General features: G+C 41.8%; 1 protein-coding gene across 4 annotated transcripts in view; it reads right to left on the bottom strand.

The window, feature by feature from the left end:
- Positions 1-21,994, bottom strand: part of RAD51C (RAD51 paralog C) — a 157,427-nt gene that overhangs the window by 126,828 nt on the left and 8,605 nt on the right. For all 4 annotated transcript variants that reach the window (XM_038759885.1, XM_038759884.1, XM_038759886.1 and 1 more), the window contains exons 3-7: positions 19,446-19,612; positions 17,051-17,184; positions 13,214-13,345; positions 10,331-10,397; positions 4,247-4,307 (exon numbers count right to left, since the gene is read on the bottom strand). In XM_038759885.1, coding sequence (XP_038615813.1) covers positions 4,247-4,307; positions 10,331-10,397; positions 13,214-13,345; positions 17,051-17,184; positions 19,446-19,612 — 561 coding nt within the window. The remainder of the gene's footprint in view (positions 1-4,246; positions 4,308-10,330; positions 10,398-13,213; positions 13,346-17,050; positions 17,185-19,445; positions 19,613-21,994) is intronic.

Consider the following 21,994-nt stretch of genomic DNA (forward strand, 5'->3'; position numbering starts at 1 on the left):
TGTTTATTCCTCTCTGGTGTTTATGCCTCCATTTAACTGGTTTTGCTGCCTCTGTCCTTGCTCTCCTGCCTTGTTAGTGCCTCTTTTCCTTTTGTTCACCAACATCCTTCCCCCTTCTTGTGCTGCTGTCACATTCTGTCCCCTCTCTTCCTTCTCCTCTATTCCATTACCGACGTTATATGTCTTTTTCAGTCCAATTCCTCTATCTCTCACTAACTCCCTGGCCCTGTTTATCCCTCTTCCCGACTCTTGCTTTTTTCCCCGCTTTTTTAGTCACTTTCCCTCTCTTGGCTTTTTTTATTCGGAGCCCTCCTCTCCCTGGCCAGACATCTACAAAGATGTAGATGTTCCTGTTTTCCCCCCTGGCTTCCATCCTCAAGAGAGTGCGTTCAAGAATGGGGCAAAAGTCATGGTTCTATTTCCACCATATCAGGTAGAAGACACAGGTTTTATTTTTGGTTTTTGCTTTGTGGTATTAGTTAAGCACTTACTATGTGCCAGGCACTGTACTGAGCACTGGGATAGATACAAGCTAATCAGATGGGACACAGTCCATGTCCCACACGGTGCTCAGTCTTAATCCCCGTTTTACAGGTGAGGTAAGTGAAGCCCAGAAATGTGAAGTGACTTTGCCCAGGTTGAAGTGACTTGCCCAGGGTCACCCAGCAGACAGGTGGTGGAGCTGGGACTAGAACCCAGGTCCTTTTGAATCCTGGGCTTGTGCTCTATAAAAATAATAATAATGATACTGGTATTTGTTAAGCACTTACTGTGAGCCAGGCATTGTACTAAGCACTGGGGTGGATACAAGCAAATCGGGTTGGACACGGTCTCTGTCCCATGTGGGGCTCACAGTTTCAATCCACCTTTTACAGGTGAGGACACTGAGGCAAAGAGAAGTGAAATGACTTGCCCAAGGCCACACAGCAGACAATTGGTGGAGCCAGGATTAGAATTCACGATCTTCTGATTCCCAGGCCCGTGCTCTATCCACTAGCTCAAGCTCCTTCTCGTGTTTGCTGGTCTCTTGGGCGTAGAAGAGAGTGTGACCTCTTTCAAAGCACTTTGAGACATAGCTGTGTCCGCAGGGCCCGTGTTTTTTCCATGTTTGCCCATGGAATCAGCATTCCTCCCTATTGCTGCAGAGGGTAGCGAGAGAAATATGGGCTTGGGCCCGGGGAGAGCACTACTTCTCTTTCACATTTGAGAAGCCTGTCAGTCAGTCAGTCGATCATACTTATTGAGTGCTTACCGTATGCAGAGCACTGTAAAATGCAATCGTATTTATTGAGTGCTTACTGTGTGCAGAGCACTGTACTAAGCGTTTGGGAAGTACAAGTTGGCAACATACAGAGACAGTCCCTACCCAACAGTGGGCTCACAGTCTGTACTAAGTGCTTGGGAGAGTACAATATAACAGACACATTCCCTGCCCACAACAAACTTACAGTCTAGAAGGACTGTAAAACCCTGTCCTTTTTCCCTTTCCATTTGATTATCCTCTCCCCACTTAGAATCTTCTAGTGTTTTCTCGCTGCTTTTTTCCTCTTTAACCTCCTCTGTGATTTGACCTCTGGATCTGTGTGCCTTCCCACACCTGCTCGAGGCTTAACCAGAGCCATCTGTCTTGGGCGAATACTCCTGGATATAAAAGTGAGATCCTTGCATTTCTGAGCCCTCGGCAGCTTAAAAATCTAAGCAGAAGCATCGTTTGGCTTTCCACCACCTCTGGGATGAAGCCTAACATATGGCTGAATTACGTAGTTTAGGTCAGGAAGAAATGAGACAGAAGCTCAGTCTGTGCTCTGCGGCCCAGCACACATATGAAACCCTGTGTGGGGGTGTGATTTGTCACCCGGCGTTACCACCTGATCCTTCTGGCACATCGAGGTACAATTTTAGGCAAGCACTCTCTCCTACCATCATGAATATGCAATAGGAAGAAAGACCTGCCTTTCATACAGGGTGCACGGTTAAGAATCATTTTGAATCACCAAAATAATTTTACCCCCAAGAAATATTATTTGCTGGTTTACTGCAAACTACAGTTTTTGTTCCGGAAGGTATTTAATCACCAACTTGGAAAGTAAAAAGATGGAAATTCATATCCCCTGCTCCTTCCCACCCGCACCAAAAAAAAGAAAAGACAAAAGTTGAACTTTTCTGGAGACTGAGCACACAAAAAAAATGATGTTGGTTAGACTGTAAGGTCATTGCGGATAGGGAACCTGCCTACCAACTCTGTTAGATTACTCTCCCAAGCATGTAGTACAGTGCTCTGCATACAGCACTCAATAAATACGATTGATTGAAATGATGTCCAAGTTACTTAATTCTGTAATTTATTACTGCTGGAGGGTTCAAAAGTCTCTTTTTTTCCTCCCTTGTCCAAGTTACTCCCTAGTGGTAAAGCACTCAGAGAGGTACAGCTCCCGTAAAAGTGTGGTTGTCAAGAGCAACCATCAACGCAATAATCAAAGTTATATTTATGTTGCTTGCCTCAATACTCTGAACACAAAGTCTGCAGTGTGACCTTCATCAAGCCACTTTGCTTCCTCATCTGTAAAATTGCACACAGTAAGCGCTCAATAAATACGATTGAATGAATGAATGAATGAATGAATATGTACCGGTATATATGTTTGTACGTATTTATTACTCTGTTTATTCTATTTGTACATATTTATTCTATTTATTTTGTGAATATGTTTTGTTTTGTTCTCTGTCTCCCCCTTCTAGACTGTGAGCCCACTGTTGGGTAGGGGCTGTCTCTATATGTTGCCAACTTGTACTTCCCAAGTGCTTAGTACAGTGCTCTGCACACAGCAAGCGCTCAATAAATACGATTGAATGAATGAATAAAATGGGGAGTAAGACTGTGAGCCCCTTAAGGGTGGAACAGGGACTGTGTTCAACCTGACTAGCTTGTAGAGTGCCCAGCACTTAGTAGAGTGCCTGGTACATAGTAAGAACTTAACAAATACCATTTAAAAAAAAGTTTGGGCACAGTGCAACATTTCTTGGATAACAGCTACTCTGGACACAAGGAAAGTGCAAGATATATTTACTGATTTCCACACGCTAGCCAAAACTAACTTCAAGAATTAGAACTGGAAAGCTATCGGGAATACTTTTTATTTAAATACCCATTTTATTGGCTGGCTAACATTAGCAGAGAATGCCCTTTGCAAGCCAAACTAAAATCACTAGTCCTGGCTACCCATTTGCCAGATGGAAAAAAATTTGAGCTCCGCTAGCCCCAACCCTGCTGCTAATTTCCGGAACCTCAGGACTGTTCCCGGAGTCTACACATGTTGTCAGGGAAGGGAAAAGGAGCTCCTGGCACAACCTGGGAAGCAGTTGTCAGAGCAAGTTAGCAGAACAAACAGAAAGCCTACCCGGAGATGGAATTTTACAGAAGAAAATCCCTCGCCTGGGTAGACCCCAACCTAATGTCTTTCAAGCCCAATGTACTGACTAGAACAAGAATTAAGAGCTGTGACTTCTCATTAAATGGCTTATGAGGAAGAGTTTACTAAGAAGTGTAGCCTTAATGGAAAGAGCACAGGTCCGGGAGTTAAAGGACCTGGGTTCTAATCCCGGCTCCGCCACTTGTCTGCTGGGACCTTGGCAAGTCACTCACTTCTAGGTGCCCCGGTTTCCTCATTTGCAAAATGGGGATTAAATCAAGCAATGGTATTTTTTGATTGCTTACTATGTGCCGAACACTGTACTAAGCACTTGGGAGAGTACAAGACAACAGATTTAATTGACATGTCAGATCCTACTTCCTCCTTCTTAGACTGTGAGCTCCATGTGGGATAGGGATTGTGTCCAATGTGGTTATTTTGTATCTACCCTACTGTTTGGCACAGTGTTTGGCACATAGTAGTAATAATAATAATTATGGTATTTATTAAGCGCTTACTATGTACCAAGCACTGTTCTAAGCACTGGGGTAGATACAAGGTAATCAGGTTGTCCCACACGGGGCTCACAGTCTCCATCCTCATATTAGAGATGAGGTAACTGAGGCACAGACAAGTCAAGTGACTTGCCCAAGGTCACACAGCAGACAAGTGGCGGAGCCGGGATTAGAACCTACGTCCTCTGACTCCCAAGCCCGGGCTCTTTCCACTAAGCCACGCTGCTTCTAAGCACTTCACAAATACCATAATTATTAGCACTATTGTTATGAAATAGCGATTCTGTCACAGAGATGTGGACCTTGTGTTCCTTCACCTACCTCTGCTTTCTGTCCCAGTGAAGGATTATCCGAATTGTCGCAGCGTGTCCCCAGCTGTCCCCTGAGGGAAAGAACACAATTCCTATAAGCGAGTATTTTTTTTGCATGATGGAAAAATTACATACACTGAATAAGATAGAATGGGCATTTTAAACTAAGTCATTACAGGACACTTTCGATTATCAACTATGACTGCTATCTGAATTTTAGACCGGATCACCGGCATTCTGTGTCCAAAAAACAGAAGCCGTGCAGCCCCCTGAAAAAACTGGTTTTCGAGCCATCTGCTGAAATGCTGCATACTCCCGTTGCTCTTTCCTTTAAGCCAATTTAGTGTACGTGGATTAATATGACCTTCAAATCTTCAATAGACTTGGTAGACTTCTGCCTTCAAGGAGCTTACAGACTAGGAAGAGCCTCTTGAAATACTAAATTCCAATACATGCGAATGAAGTTGATACATTTTCTTTGGTTGGGGACTGCAATTTTAATTTTAATATTTGTTTCCGGGGTAATTATGGCATCAGAAAAAAATTATTTGAACCAAACCCTAAAGTGAACTATCAAAGTGAATTTTACCTAGAGGGCAAATTTCTAAGCCTATAGATGATCCAACAACACTCAGATTAAGGTTTTTGCTCTATTTCATACTCTTAAGAGATAATATAGCTGTTATTTTTCATGATTAATGGCTTCTCTTCCACTAGGAAACTTAACAAGAGTTTGGGGATTAGTGGTTTTATGAGTTTTATAAGAGAATGTTTCCAAGAATAGAAATTGGAAGGAAAAATAATTTGTCTAAGAGAGAAAAAGACAAAGGGGAGCGGGGGAGTGAATCAAGAAAAAAACAATTAGACTAATTACCATTGTGACTTAGGACCTTGCTGCCTAATCACCAAAGACCCTTTGACTATTGCTAAATTTTTATTCTTTGGGGGGTGGGGTGGGGAATCAGGTTTTTTTAAATTAAGTTCTGTTATTAAAAGCCTGCGTGCTGAATAAACCATGTGCAATTATTCATTAACTACTGATTAAGCATTTGCAAAACTGTTAGGTCACAAGCCCGGGGAAGGCAAGGGGGGAAACATGAAGTATTTGTTCATGGTACAAAATTTTGGAAAAAGTGCAAAGCAAATTAGTTCAAGATGAAAAACGCTATCAAAAGAAGCAAAAACCTTCACTGGATAGAAATGTAAGAAAGTGTTTTGCAGAGATCGGTTCTTCTACTTCTTCTGGTGTATTGCTCAAGTGTTTTGTATGTACTTTTGTGTGGTCCTCAGGACCACATTTCTTGGCAGGAGGCTTGATAGTCATTATTCTAACAGTGGGTGCTGATTCATTTCAGGAGTCAATCAAGTAAAGGCAAAGAGGTATTTGGTTGGCCCTAGAAATCTTTTTTTTCTTTTTATGGTATTTGTTAAGCACTTACTATGTGCTTGGTACTGTACTGAGCACTGGAGTAGATACAAGCTAATCAGATTGGACACAGTCCTTGTCATCATCATCATCATCAATCGTATTTATTGAGCTCTTACTATGTGCAGAGCACTGTACTAAGCGCTTGGGAAGTACAAATTGGCAACATATAGAGACAGTCCCTACCCAACAGTGGGCTCACAGTCTAAAAGGGGGAGACAGAGAACAAAACCATACATACTAACAAAATAAAATAAATAGAATAGATATGTACAAATAAAATAAATAGAGTAAAAAAAATATGTACAAACATATATACATATATACAGGTGCTGTGGGGAAGGGAAGGAGGTAAGATGGGGGGGATGGAGCGGGGGACGAGGGGGAGAGGGGAAGAGGAAGGAAGGGGCTCAGTCTGGGAAGGCCTCCTGGAGGAGGTGAGCTCTCAGCAGGGCCAATACCTCTCTCTCTCTCTCTCTCATTACCTCACTCAATACCTCTCTATCAAACAGTAAATAATAATAATAATGATGACATTTTTTAAGCACTTACTATGTGCCAAGCAGTGTTCTAAGCCCTCAAGAAGCACTCGTTCTTAATCCCCATTTTACAGATGAGGGATTTGAGGGACAGAGAAGTTTAGGGTCTCACCCAGGGTTACACAGCAGACAGGAGCACGAGCCTGGGAGTCAGAAGGACCTGGATTCGAATTCCGACTCTCCCGCATGGGGCTGACCATCTTAGACCCCTTTTACAGATGAGGAAGCTAAAGCACAAAGAAGTGAAGCGACTTGCCCAAGGTCACAGGGCAGACAGGTGGTAAACAGACTGTGTCCAACCTGATTATTTTGTATCTATTCCAGCTCTTAGTATAGTGCCTGGCACATAGTAAGTGCTTAACCAACACCATAAAAAAAAATGGTCTGGGAAAGAGATTTTCCGCTCTGGCTGTTTTATTACTATGCTAAAATAGCCTGTCAGTAGATATAGAATTTACCCTCTAGGTTAATGACAGAAGATTTTTGCTTGAATCAATTTATCTTTATACGAGCAATTTAGACAAGCGGACTTAGCAGCCTCTGACCTCAAATTGGGAGGAAAAATGCCAATAAAAAAATTTCATATTTAAAAGCACAAGACAATACTTGATCTTTGGAGGGATGAGTCACAGAAATGGAAGTGTCTAGATTTTTCTGTTCCAATAGCTTCATTTCCTCAGATGTAAAGTGGCTTTTCATACATTGGATATTCACTCAAAAAACAAAACAAAAACCCAGCCACAATTCTCCCCATACCTGCTCCCAAACAAGCTATTCTTATAGTTCACTTTACAACCGGCATGGCTGCCAAAAAGCAGAAACACAGAGAAACATACAAAGGAGAGGGAAAAAAGGGTTTTTTCTACATTCACAATTCAAACAAATACGATCCAAATAAAATGACTTCTCCAATCAGTCCCAACACTCAATTAACCAAGTTGTTGGAGGGCAAATATACATGGAGAAATCAAATCAACAGGTATCACAAAAAGGCTCAGTTAAGCAGCTTTCAGTCAACCTCCTCCCCTACCAATCCTTGCAAACAAGGAGCAACAGTACGGGAGTTGAGATTTTCCTCTTTTGATTTTCCCTTTCCTCCATTTTGTTGAGAAGACAATGCAGAGCAAAACCATCAAAAGACAGGCAGCAGGAAGGATGAAGACGAAAAATGAAGGTTTCCCTGACTCATATCCATGTAAACCTAACTCTGCCACCCAATAATGCAATCTTATAGTTCTGTAAATTGACAGAGAGTGCTTTATTATTTTCCCCAACTTCCACTTCAGCCCTTCTGTACCTCACAAGGACAGTAATAACAACAGCGGTATTTGTTAAGCACAGGGCTAAGTTCTGCCCTCTAGACTGCAAGCTCATTTTGGACAGGGAACGCATCTCCTTATTCTCTGTAGTTCTACTTTCCCAAGAATGTAGAAAAGTGTTCGCACATAGTAAGTACTCAAAAAGTACCACTGATTGATTGATTGAAGTAGGCCCTGGAGAAATGCTACTGATTTATGGATTTGTTATTTTAACCTTTTATACTTTATTTCACATGAATGCATATTCCTGTCCTTTTGACTGCTTGTCGCTCTCATTCCTCTTTTGTTTTTCTTCTTCTGCTCGCCCGTTCAGGGTCTAGTATTGATGGCAATCAACTAGGTGGGAAAAACTGAGAACTGACTCATTTCACATTCACTGACACCTGCGCTGATGGGTTTGTTCACACAACTATTTGCATTTTGGCCTTTATTCTGAAGAAAAACAAACACGGTAAAAGAAAATACCTCAGGCAAGAAGCTTGCAAAGCTGGAGATTGAAATCTCCCCAAAAAGCCCACCATCCCCATTTGCATGTTTTTTTTAAAAACTCTAAAACTGATGGCAGGATATAAAATAAAGTTTTAGCTTAGACGGGGGTCATTTTTAATTAAGTTAGTTGCTCCTCCTAGTTGACGAAAGAAAAGTAATTGCCTTGGGAAATTAACACACCAGCTGGCCTGGGGATTGGTTTTTACTGAACGTGGCTCTTTACGGCTCCAGAAAGCAGAATGATGAACCACCTTGTAATTACAAACAGTCTCCCTCCAGCCCGACTTGCATTTCTTTACTGGAAGCAAGTCTGCAATCAATAGAAAAATCAATGCTATGTCCTGATTTGTGGGCAAATCGACTAACTCCATCACTCCCAGTACGCCCTTGACCAGTCTGGAAACTAATGGAAGGAAGACAGAACGAGGTTGGCAGGACTCGGGCAGAATCATAGTAAGTGCAGGCTTATTTTCCCAACTATTTCTCCAGAGTGGCTAGCCAGGCACTGCGCTCTCGTGATTCAAGAGGCACGTGGCCTCTTCATTAATCCCAATAATCCCAGGGGCAATTTGGGACACACGCTCCCAATCTGTAATGAGCAGTAGAGAAGCAGCATGATCCAGTGGATAAAGCACGGCCTTGGGAGTCGGAAGGACCTGGGTTCTAACCCAGCTCCGTCACTTGTTTGCTGGGTGACCTTGGGCAAGTCACTTCACTTCTCTGGGCCTCACTTCCGTCATCTGTAAAGTAGGGATTAATACTGGAAGCCCTATGTGGGAAACGGACTGTGTCCAATCTAATTAGCTTGTCTCTACCCCAGCGTTTAGTACCGTGCCTTGCACATAGAAAGCGCTTAATACCATTAAAAAAAAAAAATGAGCTTTTGGATTTGACAGTTACTTCTCCTCTTCCCTGGAAGGAGAGTATGGCTCAATCATCATCAATCGTATTTATTGAGCGCTTACTATGTGCAGAGCACTGTACTAAGCGCTTGGGAAGTACAAATTGGCAACATATAGAGACAGTCCCTACCCAACAGTGGACTCAATCAGCTTTAGCCCAAAGCTCTTAACATGCACAATCAATGAATGGTATTTATTGAGTTCTTATTATATACAGAGCACTGTACTAAGTGCTTGGGAGAGTGCAATACAGGAGAATTAGCAGATGAGTGTCTGCCCATATTGAGTTTATAGCTCACTTCATTTCTCCAGGCCTTAGTTACCTCTTCTGTAAAATGGGGATTAGGACTGTGAGCCCATGTGGGACATGTCCAACCTTATTAGCTTGTATCTACCCTGATGCATAGCACAGTGTCTGGCACAGAGTAACAAATGGTTAACCAATACCATAAAAACAGGTGAAAAAAATCAATGCAGAATCAACCAGGATTCTACACAAAGTATAGGGCTTTGTAAAAAAAATAATACTGTAATTGAGTTGATAACAGTGCAGCAGTTATTAAACCAGATATTCGAATTATTACTATATTTTCATTCAGTTTTGAAATTGACTGACTAAAGTTGTTGAGAATGTCAATGACTTAACTGTACTAACGATATTTGGAAATAATTCTAAAAGAAAGAAAAGCAAAAACAAGCCAGGACTGCTGCAGTCTGGATAAGAATAATAATAATTGTGGTATTTGTTAAACACTTACTGTGTGCCAGGTAATGTACTAAGGGCTGAGGTGGATACAACCAAATCAGGTTGGACACAGTCCTTGTCCCACTTGGGGCTCGCTGTCTCATTCCCCATTTTAAAGATGAGGTAACTGAGGCCCAGAGAATTGAAGTAACTTGCCCAAGCTCACACAGCACACAGCACCTGTATATATGTATATATGTTTGTACACATTTATTACTCTATTTATTTATTTATTTTACTTGCACATATCTATTCTATTTATTTTATTTTGTTAGTATGTTTGGTTTTGTTCTCTGTCTCCCCCTTTTAGACTGTGAGCCCACTGTTGGGTAGGGACTGTCTCTATATGTTGCCAATTTGTACTTCCCAAGCGCTTAGTACAGTGCTCCGCACATAGTAAGCGCTCAATAAATACGATTGATGATGATGATGATGAAGTGGCAGAGTCGGGATTAGAACCCCAAACCTTTTGACTCCCAAGCCCGTGTTCTATCCATTACTACTCTGGATCTTATTTCCAGAATAACTCGTAAAGTAACAATAGCATTTTATTACATACTTCACTTGCCTATTAAATACCACTACCTCCTTAATGTCCTTTTGGGATCGCAGTAATTGTAGCATAACTCTGCTTTGTGATGAGAAAAAAATCACAGCTCAAGCTAATTACTTACCTAAAGCTGGTACCAACATGGACTGATTCTGATCAATCTTTGTGGTCATTTGATTTGTCAAAATTACCTGCATATAAGAGATGAGAAGAAAGAACATTTTCTGAAATCAATCCATCAACAGTATTTATTGAATGAACCTTTACCGAATGCAAAGCACTTGAGTGAGTACACTAGAGCAAAAGATATGTTCCCTCCCACCAAGGAACTTGGATCACATTTCAGTAAATTTAAAAAAAGTATGATGGGGTAAATATTTTTCTTTTCATAACAGAAGAATTTTTTATTTATAACTAGACAGAACACCCAATTTCCTCCCTAGAATGAGTACTTGTTTCATAAATACAAAATTATTTTAAACATACTAAATGCAGAATTATAAAAAATAAAGCCAAACAGTCAAGGGGTTTTTCAAGGAACTAGCTTCAGAGAAATCGGAGGCTTAAAAAAGACAATGGATGCATGATAGAATCTGAAAATCAGAATGAATCAGTGAAAAAAATTAAAAAAGGCTCCAGGATAATTTCCCTATTTACACTGGACTGCTTTTACTTGAACCCCACCTCATGAGCTACATTTCCAGACAATACTATCATTTTCATATTTACAAGAAAAATCAGGAATGGGGAAGTGATACTCCAGATTATCAACAAAATCTGTAGAAGGATCTGGAATGGAAAATGGTTGTCCAACACAAATTCAGTGATTAATCCATTTTTTCTATTTTTTAAAATTCAAATAACTTGATTCTTTCTCATTTAAAAGTTGTTCAAATCAAGCCTTGGGGTCTTCAAACAGACTCAGAGGTGGCTCATAATCATGCACAAGTCTGTTAAATTAAATTTCCAAGCAAGGAAAGAATTAACAGGTTAAGAGCTACTTCATTTGTAAACCTGTTTCTACTAACCAACACATTTTGAAAGAATACTTTCACTTTTTTTACCCACTTTGCCATGTTGAATGGATGGAAATTGAAACATTGGCCTCTGGCTTTGTTACATGGGGCTAAGTAGCCCAATTTAGATGGTGCCCCCAGCAAGTTTAAAAAATGTAATTTTACTATTTCTTTGGAAATATTTAGGCAAATACCCTAATGTAAAATGGCAAAACAAAAGGAATTTCATGAACAACTGGGTGAGAGATGCAGAAACCCCACGAGAAGCAGCGTGGATAGAACAAGAGCCTGGCAGTCAGAGGACATGGGTTCTAATCCCAGCTTTGCCACCTGCCTGTGTGACCCTAGACAAGTCACCTAACTCCTCTGTGCCTCAGTTCCCTCATCTGTAAAATGGGGATGAAGACCGTGAGCTCCAAGTGGAACTTGGGCTGTGTCCAACCTGATTAACCCCAGTGCCTTCTACAGATTAAGTGCTTAACAGATACCCCCCAAAAAAAAATCCTAATAGAATGAAACTCTAGAAACAGTAAAGTTTCAAACACCATTTTAAGAATACAAAAATAATTTTGTCTTCTAAAAAATCCTTCAACTGTAGCTACAAACAGCTGATGGTATTGCATGCCATCTACTGGCTATAAAAACTCTCAATTAACAGGCTGGAGTGTTGTGGTAAATGGGGTGAAAAATATTCCAAGGGTAGGGTACTAAAGCATTTTATATGATGGAAGAAAAACCTCATCACAAGAAAATAAAAGCATTTCAAAAATTCTCATTGCTATTTGGGATATTAAGTCTCAGCTACTCTTATTTATCACTTGTGTTTAAGTGGATGACAGGGGTGTTCAAAGTACTAATGAGGAAGCGTGGCCTTGCCCTCTTTTCTAGTGAGCCCAAAGTAGGACTAGGACCATGTCCTCTCTGCTTATATTGTATCTACCTCAGTGATTAGTTCAGAGTTTGGCACATGGTAGGCGTTTAACAAATGCCAAAATTATTATTAGTAGTTGTAAACTTTTGCACTAGGCAACTACCAGTGAAAAAAACCTGTTCAGAGAAACAGTTTTCTCTTGAACTATTAAGGCCTCAATTCCCCCTTCCAGTTAAAATCCTGGTTCAAATAATTTGGCATATATCATATATCTCCTGTTATATACACTGTTCAACTAAATCAGCATACATCATACACCTCCTGTTTTACACACATACACACACTGTTCAGCTAAATCAGCATACATCATACACCTACTGTTTTACATACACATACATACACACATACAGAGTTCAGCTAAATCAGCATACATACATCATATTAAACATACATACACGTGCAAAAAAAAAAGCAAGAGGCAATAAGTCTACAAAAGTCACCTTTGTGATATCATACTGCAAAGGAAACATGCCTCCTAGGTTGTTATGTAGCTTAGTGTAACTATGTTCCAGAAAGAAAAGGGAGAATTGGAGTCCAGAGAAAAACCTGCAGCAAAAATTCACAAGTCTTGAGTATTGGCAAGAGATAAAAACCTGCTTACCTGTCAGTCAGTCAATCGTATTTATTGAGCATTTACTGCGTGCAGAGCACTGTACTAAGTGCCTGGGAGAGTACAATATAACAAAAAACAGACACAGTCCCTGTCCACAATGAGCTTATAGTCTAGAGACTGTACATATATCCAGGAGCTTCTAAGGTTTACATACTCAAAAAGGATTTAAGAAAAAAATTTTAGAAATTACAAATCTGCTATTCTGACATTGGCCAACAAATTCATTTGTAACTTACCAGATTAAATTGTCCAGATAAACGGCACGCACGCACACGCACACACACAAACTTGCTCTCACTCTTATGCTTACCCTTCTCATTAACAATTTAATCAGTTTTAAATTAAATCACTAGAGCACTATTTTGTAATCTCCAGACACCAGTGAACTTCATTTGAACAATATTCTAATTGGCTATGAAACAATATTTCCAAAGACCATAAACTTACAGCTAATTTGTGATCATTCGCGAGGCTAATTAGTTGCTGGGCCAAGCCACTTAGCAGTCTTGTTCGCAGAGAGAGGTCATCAAAGTCATGGCGAAAAGGGAATGCGATACCATCCACTACCACCAATCGCACCTAAACATATAAGGAGAGAACAGCACTGTTGGTAAATTATGTGAGTGCATCATTTGCTTTAAAAAAGAGAAACACCCAAAAATGAAAATGCTCAGAAAGAAGGGTCTTTCGGTTAAAGAGAGGGCTCCTAGTTCAGTGTGGTGTCCTTCCCGTCACTGCAGATAACACCACTATCCTCCTGTCTCACAAACCCCTAACCTTGGCCTTATCCTCGACTCGTCTCTCTCTCTCGACTCACATGGTCAATCGGTTGCCAAATCCTGTCAGTTCTCCCTTTGACAACATCATTAAAATCCGCCCTTTCCTCTCCATCCAAACTGCTACCACACTGATCCAAGTACTTATCATGTCCCGCCTTGACTCATTCATTCATTTATTCAATCGTATTTATTGAGCGCTTACCGTGTGCAGAGCACTTTACTAAGCTCTTGGAAAGTACAATTCAACAACAAATAGAGACAATCCCTGCCCACAATGGGCTCACAGGCTAGAAGACTCCTCCATCAGCCTCTTCACTGACCACCTACCTGCTTCCTGGGTCTCCCCATATCAGTCCATACTTCACTCTGCTGCCGAGATCATTAAAAAAATATATCGCTCCATACACATCTCCTCACTCAAGAACATCTAGTGGTTGCCCATTCACTTCTGCATCAAAGACACTTTTTACCATAGGATTTAGAGCTGTCAATCAGCTCACCCCTCTCCGACCTTACCTCACAGATCGCTGACTACAGCCCAGCCCTCACACTTCCCTGCCGTAGTGCCAGCTTGCTCACTGTGCCTCGATCTCATCAATCTCACAGCCGACCCCTTTCCCACATCCTCCCTTAAACATGGAACTCCGCCCCCTCCTCACTTTCCAAGCCTCATTAAGGTCACATCTCTTCCAAGAGGTCTTTCCCAATCAAGCCCTCTTTTCCCCCACTCCTTCTCCCTTCTGTGACACCTATGCATTTGGATCTGTATCCTTTAAGCACTTAAATACATATCTGTATTTCATTTATATTAACGTCTGTCTCCCCCTTAGACTACAAGCTCATCACGGGCAGGAAACGTGTCTACCAACTCTGTTACCTGGTAGCTTTCCAAGAGCTTAGTATAGTGCTCTGTACAGAGTAAGCAAATGCTCAATAAATACCACTGATTGACTGATTGTCCTTTAAGCTCATCTACCTCACCACCAACCCCTTGCCCATACCCTCCCTCTAGTTTGGAGCTCCCTCCCTCTTCACACAGGACAGACTACCACTTTCCCCACTTTCAAAGCCTTATTAAAATCACATTCATCCAGCCAAAAGGGAAGGGAAAAATGAATGTTAATCTTTGGTTTTCACCTGGACATAAAGAGTATACGTCGAGGCAATTTCGTATTTTGTGGGGGTGAGAGGATGTTGCTCTTTACAAAGGTGCGTCATATTAAAAATAACCTATTTGAAGCTGAGGGCTATCATTCTGATCAAAACTGAGTTTATGTAGGATTCACAATCTGAAGGTTTACCTCTGCAAAATAATTCTTTCAACAGTAATTTTCAAGATCACTTCCCACAAAGCTTCCGTCCTTTGGCTGTGTGCTAAATAGTTTTCGGAGATTCAAAAGAATAAAGAGCCAGGGAACATCAATCAAAATTTTTAAAATGACACTTGGGGCTCTATTTTTCACCCAGAAGAAAAGTATCTTTGTTGTGATAGACCCAATATAGTCTTAACCCAATGTAAATTAGACAGAGGAGGCATCTATGGCCAAGTCTACATATGGCAAAAAAAAAAAAAAAAACCAAACCAAAAAACAACAAATCCAAGCAAACAAAATAACACTAAACCTCATGTTTCTTAACAGTGTAAGTATTTTGAGTCTTGTTTGCACAGCACTGAGTATTGGATTTAAATCAAAGGTTTTTTTGTGATTCACACAGAGCAGCCAATATTTTGCCTTGTGGAACTTATTCATTCATTCAATCGTATTTACTGAGCGCTTACAGTGTGCACAGCACCATACTAAGCATTTGGAAAGTACAATTAGGCAACAGATAGAGACAATCCCTACCCAACGACGGGCTCAGAGTCTAGAAGTGGGGGAGACAGACAACAAAACAAAAAACATACAAGGGTAGATTTGCTTTGTTGTTTTGGTTATTTTTTGCAGGGGGAAGGAAGAATTGGCATGTTCAGCAAAATGTTCAGTAAATGTTTATTTGACACTAGAAATGTATTTTGTCCTATGTATATTTGGGTCCAAAATTTATTTTTGCTGGGAAAATGATCTCAAACAAAACTGCTAAAAACAATTGCCTGGGGCAGAATTGGCTTAAAAGTGAGTCAGTTCAATCAATTGATCGACAGTATTTACTGAGCACTTACTGTGTGCAGAGCACTGTAATAGGCAGGTCGGAGAGTACAATAAAAAAACAGAATTGGTAGGCACATTCCCTGACCACAACGAGCTTACAGTCAAGAAGTTTCAAATTTATAGACTTTCTCATCATAAATGTTTTCCAAGAGAGCAACTAATACTAAGCTGATCAGATGCTCAACTGCCAACTGAAAAACAATTATAACTTGCAGTCGAACTTCAGTGAGCAGAGTCAGTGCTCCTTTGGGTTACCTACTATGCAGAAAGTAGAGCCCCAGAAGCCATGTTCAACTGAAATTCTTTGAAAAAGGAAGATTAGCTTAAAATGGTGGATCCCCACATAATTCCAGCTGGCAGGAGCAGGTGGCTGTGAGCCCACTGTTGGGTAGGGACTGTCTCTATATGTTGCCAATTTGTACTTCCCAAGCGCTTAGTACAGTGCTCTGCACATAGTAAGCGCTCAATAAATACGATTGATGATTATGATGATGATGGCATCCCAAGACATCTCACTGTACTGTTACATGTAAGCAGAAAATACAGATTCTACAAGGGGTAAGTAAGGGAAGTGAAAAGCAAGAAGGAAGAGTGCTTTCGGTCAAAACTGGAAAGAGAGCAAGATGGTACCAATTCTCAGAAAACATGCTTTCCTCTAGATTCAAGTAAATTCGGTAGAGTAGTTTTCATTGATTCTCACCTATTTTAATAATAATAATAATAATGATAATGATGGCATTTATAAAGCGCTTACTATGTGCAAAGCACTGTTCTAAGTGCTGGGGAGGTTACAAGGTGATCAGGTTGTCCCACAGGGGGCTCACAGTCTTAATCCCCATTTTACAGATGAGGTAAAGGCACAGAGAAGTTAAGTGACTTGCCCAAAGTCACACAGCTGACAATTGGCAGAACTGGGATTTGAACCCCTGACCTCTGACCCCGAAGCTCTTTCCACTGAGCCATGCTGCTTCTCATATTTTGAAGGGATGTAATTTCAGGTGTGGAGCAGAAATGTAGTCAGTAAGAATTTAGTGGTGATACCTATGTGTTTTAATCAACAGAGCCTTAAGAGCCAAATTTACCCTCTCTCCAGAGCACAGGAGAATCAATTATAAGTTACCTTTAAGGAGCAGAAAACTGCTGACTAGGGAACACATCCAAAGGTGGAAAATTATACTAAAAGTTAATCTATCATTTGCAGGGAACAGAAGAGAAATTCAGGGTGCATCTATTTATAATGTAAAAAAAGGAAATGTGTTAAAAAAAACTCATCTCTCTTTTTCTTGTACTACTGTACTTCTCAAGCTTTCCAAAACCCTGCAAAAATCAATGGTTAATTCTACTGCAACCCATACCTGTGAATGTTCTGAGAGGAAGTCTGACAGGAGGTAAATCTGTGCCAGCAGCTCCGTGTAGTCGTGACAACGAAAATAATAGATATGGGCCAGGATGCTTTCAAGGGAGAAATTCTCCAAAGCTTTTTGTTGCTCTGAAACAAACAGCAATTAGTCCGATGACAATGACTTGCTTTCAACGTTTTGTTGGATCGGCGATTGTGGGAAAGAAACCAAAAAAACGAAATGAAATCTACATTCTAAGGGAGCATCTCCGCCCTACCAAATGTGAATGTTTTTTAGAAGGAAAGCAAAATGAGTGGGCACCTGTTCTGGGCTTTGTCTCTCCACAAACATGGCTTTAGGTAAAGTTCAGCACTGCGAGCCAGGAAGCCCAGAAAGGAACCAAATTTTTATTTGAGGGTAGAAGCAAAGTGGGGGCGGGATTGAAGAAACGGATGAAGATTGGGAGGGGACGGGCTTCAAAGAGCTAATGCGTCAGAAGACCACCCTTTGGAGGTTTCTCAGCCGTTCCTGGAAACTCTCAGGTCTTAGAGGAGGCCTGGAATGAAAGAGTTTAGGACTCCAGCTCAGATAACTGGGGAGGCACTACCCTCCAGTCTTCAAGTCTGTAAGCTCATTGTGGGCAGAGAGTGTGTCTGTTTAGTGTTATATTATACTCTCCCAAGCGTTTAGTACAATGCCCTGCACACGGTAAGTGCTCAATAAATACCACTGACTGAGTGACCCCTGTTGTCCCAACAGGATGGGCACCTCTGACTCCAAGTCCTATTTTTAGTCACCCCACCGACTTTTAATAGAACCTGCATAAGCTGTCTTATCTTAATTCTTCATTCTTCCCATTTGCGGGATGCAAACAGGTTCTACTATTTGACCTGCTCTCCAGTCTCTAGATGATATTTTTCTTTTGCCCATCAAAAACAATTGCGGCCAGCCTTCAGATACATAACAAAATCATTTCCTGAAAACCACGGCCTAGGTCGAAATCTAAGTTGGAGCTAATTTTCTCACAGAAACAGCATTAATAAATGGGGGGGGGGGGGGCCTGATCCCCAGTCAGATATCCTTTTTCTTAAACAAAATTTCCCAGAACTGCGGTGACACTTACTGTGGCCGCAAGCACTAGGGTGGATAGTAGATCATCGGGCCAGAGAAGTCCCTGTCCCCAAATTGTGAACGCAGTCGATTATATACACCTATTTTGAGTCACGGAGTTTCCACAATAGGGTGGCCGACTTGATTTTCCTTGACAGTAAAATGGACGTGTGTTGGCCCTCCCTGGGGACCCCACCTGGTACTCAGAATCCTCTCTACTCCCTCCTCTCACTTTGCCCCCCTTTAAAATGGTCTCCTCCTGCCCTCCCGCCTCCCCTCGCCACATCCTTACTTCTAAAACTGTTTCCAATTTCCCATGCCCCTCTCCTACCCGCTGTATCCCCAGTCCATGTGGTCCCTGCTTTTCCCCCATCTGGTGCCACTTTCTGAAAAGTATTTTTACACTTGCTTCCCAATAAGGCCATCCCCTTCCCCAGCTGCTGTTAGCCAGGCCGCACGCGAAGCAATGTGCTTTAAAAACCCTTCAAAAACAAGCCTGGAAAGAGGAGTAGAGGGAAGGAAGCAGAATTACATACTTACTATTCTATTTATTTTGATAACGATGTGCATCCAGCTTTAGCTCTATTTATTCTGATGACTTGACACCTGTCTACATGTTTTGTTTTGTTGTCTGTTTCCCCCTTCTAGACTGTGAGCCCGTTGTTATGTAGGGACCGTCTCTATATGCTGCCAACTTGTACTTCCCCGGCGCTTAGTACAGTGCTCTGCACACAGTAAACACTCAATAAATACGACTGAATGAATGAATGAATGAATGAATGAAGTACGAATTGTCCCAGAAGCTATTGCAACATTCTGGGAGGAGCTCTGCAAGTATCGGGAATTTTGGGAAAGCCCCACCCACCTGGTGGACAGGGCCAAGTTCTTAGGGAGAGCTTGGAGGGGGAGTTCTGTTTTTGGGGTTTCTTTTTTTCTGGTATTTGTTAAGCGCTTACTATGTGCCAAGCACTGTACTAAGGGCTGGGGTAGATACAAGCTAATCGGGTTGGACACAGTCCCTAGTCCCACATGGCGCTCCCAGTCTTCATCCCCATTTTACAAACGAGATAACTGAGGCCCAGAGAAGCGAAGTGCCTTGCCCAAGGCCTCACAACAGACGAGCGGCCGTGCGGGATTAGAACACAGTCCTTCTGACTCCCGGGCCCTGTGGACTGGGAACGTGTCTACCAACTCTACCGTACCGTACTCTCTCAAGCGCCTAGTACAGTGTCTGACACCCAGGAAGCAAATCCCTCTGATTGATTGATTCTGCCATGTTGAAAATCTAACTTTAACTCACCCTCTTCCAGGTGTGATTCTGCAACAAGCTGGAGGTGCTGAATACAGGCCGTGGCGATGCCTTCCACTCGATCCACCATAAAGCTTCCCTCTGTGTCAATGAAAACTGCTTCGCCTGCCACTCCACCAAAGCATTCTGGTATCTGTACATCAACTGCCAGCTGAATACTACAGAGAAAAGGCAAGACCAAAAAAGACCCTTGAAAGATGTGTAAGAAACACATTTAAAGCACTCTTTAAAGCCCTCAATCACGTTGCCCCCTCCTACCTCACTTCGCTTCTCTCCTAAAACCCAGCCCACAGACTTCATTCCTCTAATGTTAACCTTCTCACTGTACCTCAGTCTCATCTACCTTGCCGCTGACCTCTCTCCCACATCCTACGTCTAGCCTGGAACGCCCTCCCTCCTCATATCACACAGATAATTGCTCTCCCCCACTTCAAAGCCTGACCGAAGGCACATCTCCTCCAAGAAGCCTTCCCTGACTAATCCCTCCTCTCCTCTTCTCCCACTCCCTGCTGCGTCACCCTGATTTGTTCCCTTCGTTCATCCTCCCTCCCATCCCCACAGCATGTAAGTATATATCTGTAATTTATTTATGAATATGAATGTCTGTCTCCCATCTAGACTGTGAGCACACTGTGGGCAAGGACTGTGTCTGTTGTTGCACTGTCCTCTCCCAATTGCATCGTACAGTGCTTTGCACACAGTAAGCACTCAATAAATATGATAGAACAAATGAATGAAGAAATCCTACATTACTATTAAGGTATGCCACTAACACAATGCTTCACCCCTTTGCTACTTTCATTCATTCATTCTATCGTATTTATTGAGCGCTTACTGTGTGCAGAGCACTGTACTAAGCGCTTGGGAAGTACAAGTCGGCAACATACAGAGATGGTCCCTACCCAACAACGGTCTAACAGTCTAGAAGGAGGAGACAGACAACAAAACATGTAGACAGGTGTCAAAGTCGTCAGAACAACTAGAACACTTATTTTACTGTATTAAACACTGCAATATTAAGAAACACATGTACATATCTATTCTATTTATTTTCTTTTATTAGTATGTTTGGTTTTGTTCTCTGTCTCCCCCTTTTAGACTGTAAGCCCACTGTTGGGTAGGGACTGTCTCTATATGTTACCAACTTGTACTTCACAAGCGCTTAGTACAGTGCTCTGCACACAGGAAGTGCTCAATAATACGATTGATGATGATGATGATGATGAGCAAAACAGTGAGGCTGCAAAGTAGAGCAGCACTATACCTAGATTGACACCGTGTAGCTCCGCACAAGTTTCCTACTATCCCAACTCCACTTGCCTTAACATGCGTTGTGTTAAACTAGTTAAACAACTAGAACATAATCGCACTGTGGGAATAATACTGATTCTTTCAGCGTGTTTATCCCAACTGCAGAAGAAAAAAAAATGTATTTTGAATTACTTGAGACCTGAAATTCATTGGGGAAGCAGCGTGGCTCAGTGGAAAGAGCAGGGGCTTGGGAGTCAGAGGTCATGGGTTCGCATCCCGTCTCTGCCACTTGTCAGCTGTGTGACCTTGGGCAAGCCATTTAACTTCTCTGCACCTCAGTTACCTCATCTGTAAAATGGGGATTAAGACTGTGAGCCCCAAGTGGGACAACCTGATCATTTTGTATCCCCCCGCCAGTGCTTAGAACAGTGCTTTGCACATAGTTAGCGCTTAACAAGTACCATCATTATTATTATTATTGGACTGGCATTAAGTATATACCTATATTTAACCCAACTGTTTATATTCAGGTGTTCTCTGAGCTCTACAAGAACTACCTCAGTGCGCAGTAGAGTGCCTGTCACATAGGAAGTCCTTAACAAATATCATTAAAAAAAGCTCTACCAAATCACTGGAATTTTAGGTTTCTCTGTGTCTTTATGTTTCCTCTATCCATTCAATTTATGGCTTTCACATTTTAGCTCACTTTAGAGCAGCTTTTTGAACACCCTGCTCTAACAGTAACCTTCTCACTGTGCCTCGATCTCGTCTACCTTGCCGCGGGCCCCTCACCCACGTCCTGCCCCTGGCCTGGGACACCTTCCCTCCTCAAATCCGACAATGACTCTCCCCAGCTTCAAAGCCTTATTGAAGGCCCATCTCCTCCTAAAGGCCTTCCCTGACTAAGCCCTCTTTTCCTTTTCTTCCACTCCCTTCTGTGTTGCCCTGACTTGCTCCCTTCATTTCATCCATTCATTCAATCGTATTTATTGAGCGCTTACTGTGTGCAGAGCACTGTACTAAGCACTTGGGAAGTACAAGTCGGCAACATATAGAGACGGTCCCTACCCAACAACGGGCTCACAGTCTAGAAGGAGGAGTCAGACAACGAAACAAAACATGTAGACAGGTGTCAAAATCGCCAGAACATCAATCAATCAATCGTATTTATTGAGCGCTTACTGTGTGCAGAGCACTGTACTAAGCTCTTGGGAAGGACAAGTACAGAACATCCAGCGCTTAGAACAGTGCTTTGCATATAGTAAGCGCTTAATAAATGCCATAAAAAA

Source organism: Tachyglossus aculeatus, chromosome 17 (genome assembly GCF_015852505.1).
Source record: "Tachyglossus aculeatus isolate mTacAcu1 chromosome 17, mTacAcu1.pri, whole genome shotgun sequence".
Taxonomy (NCBI): Eukaryota; Metazoa; Chordata; class Mammalia; order Monotremata; family Tachyglossidae; genus Tachyglossus; species Tachyglossus aculeatus.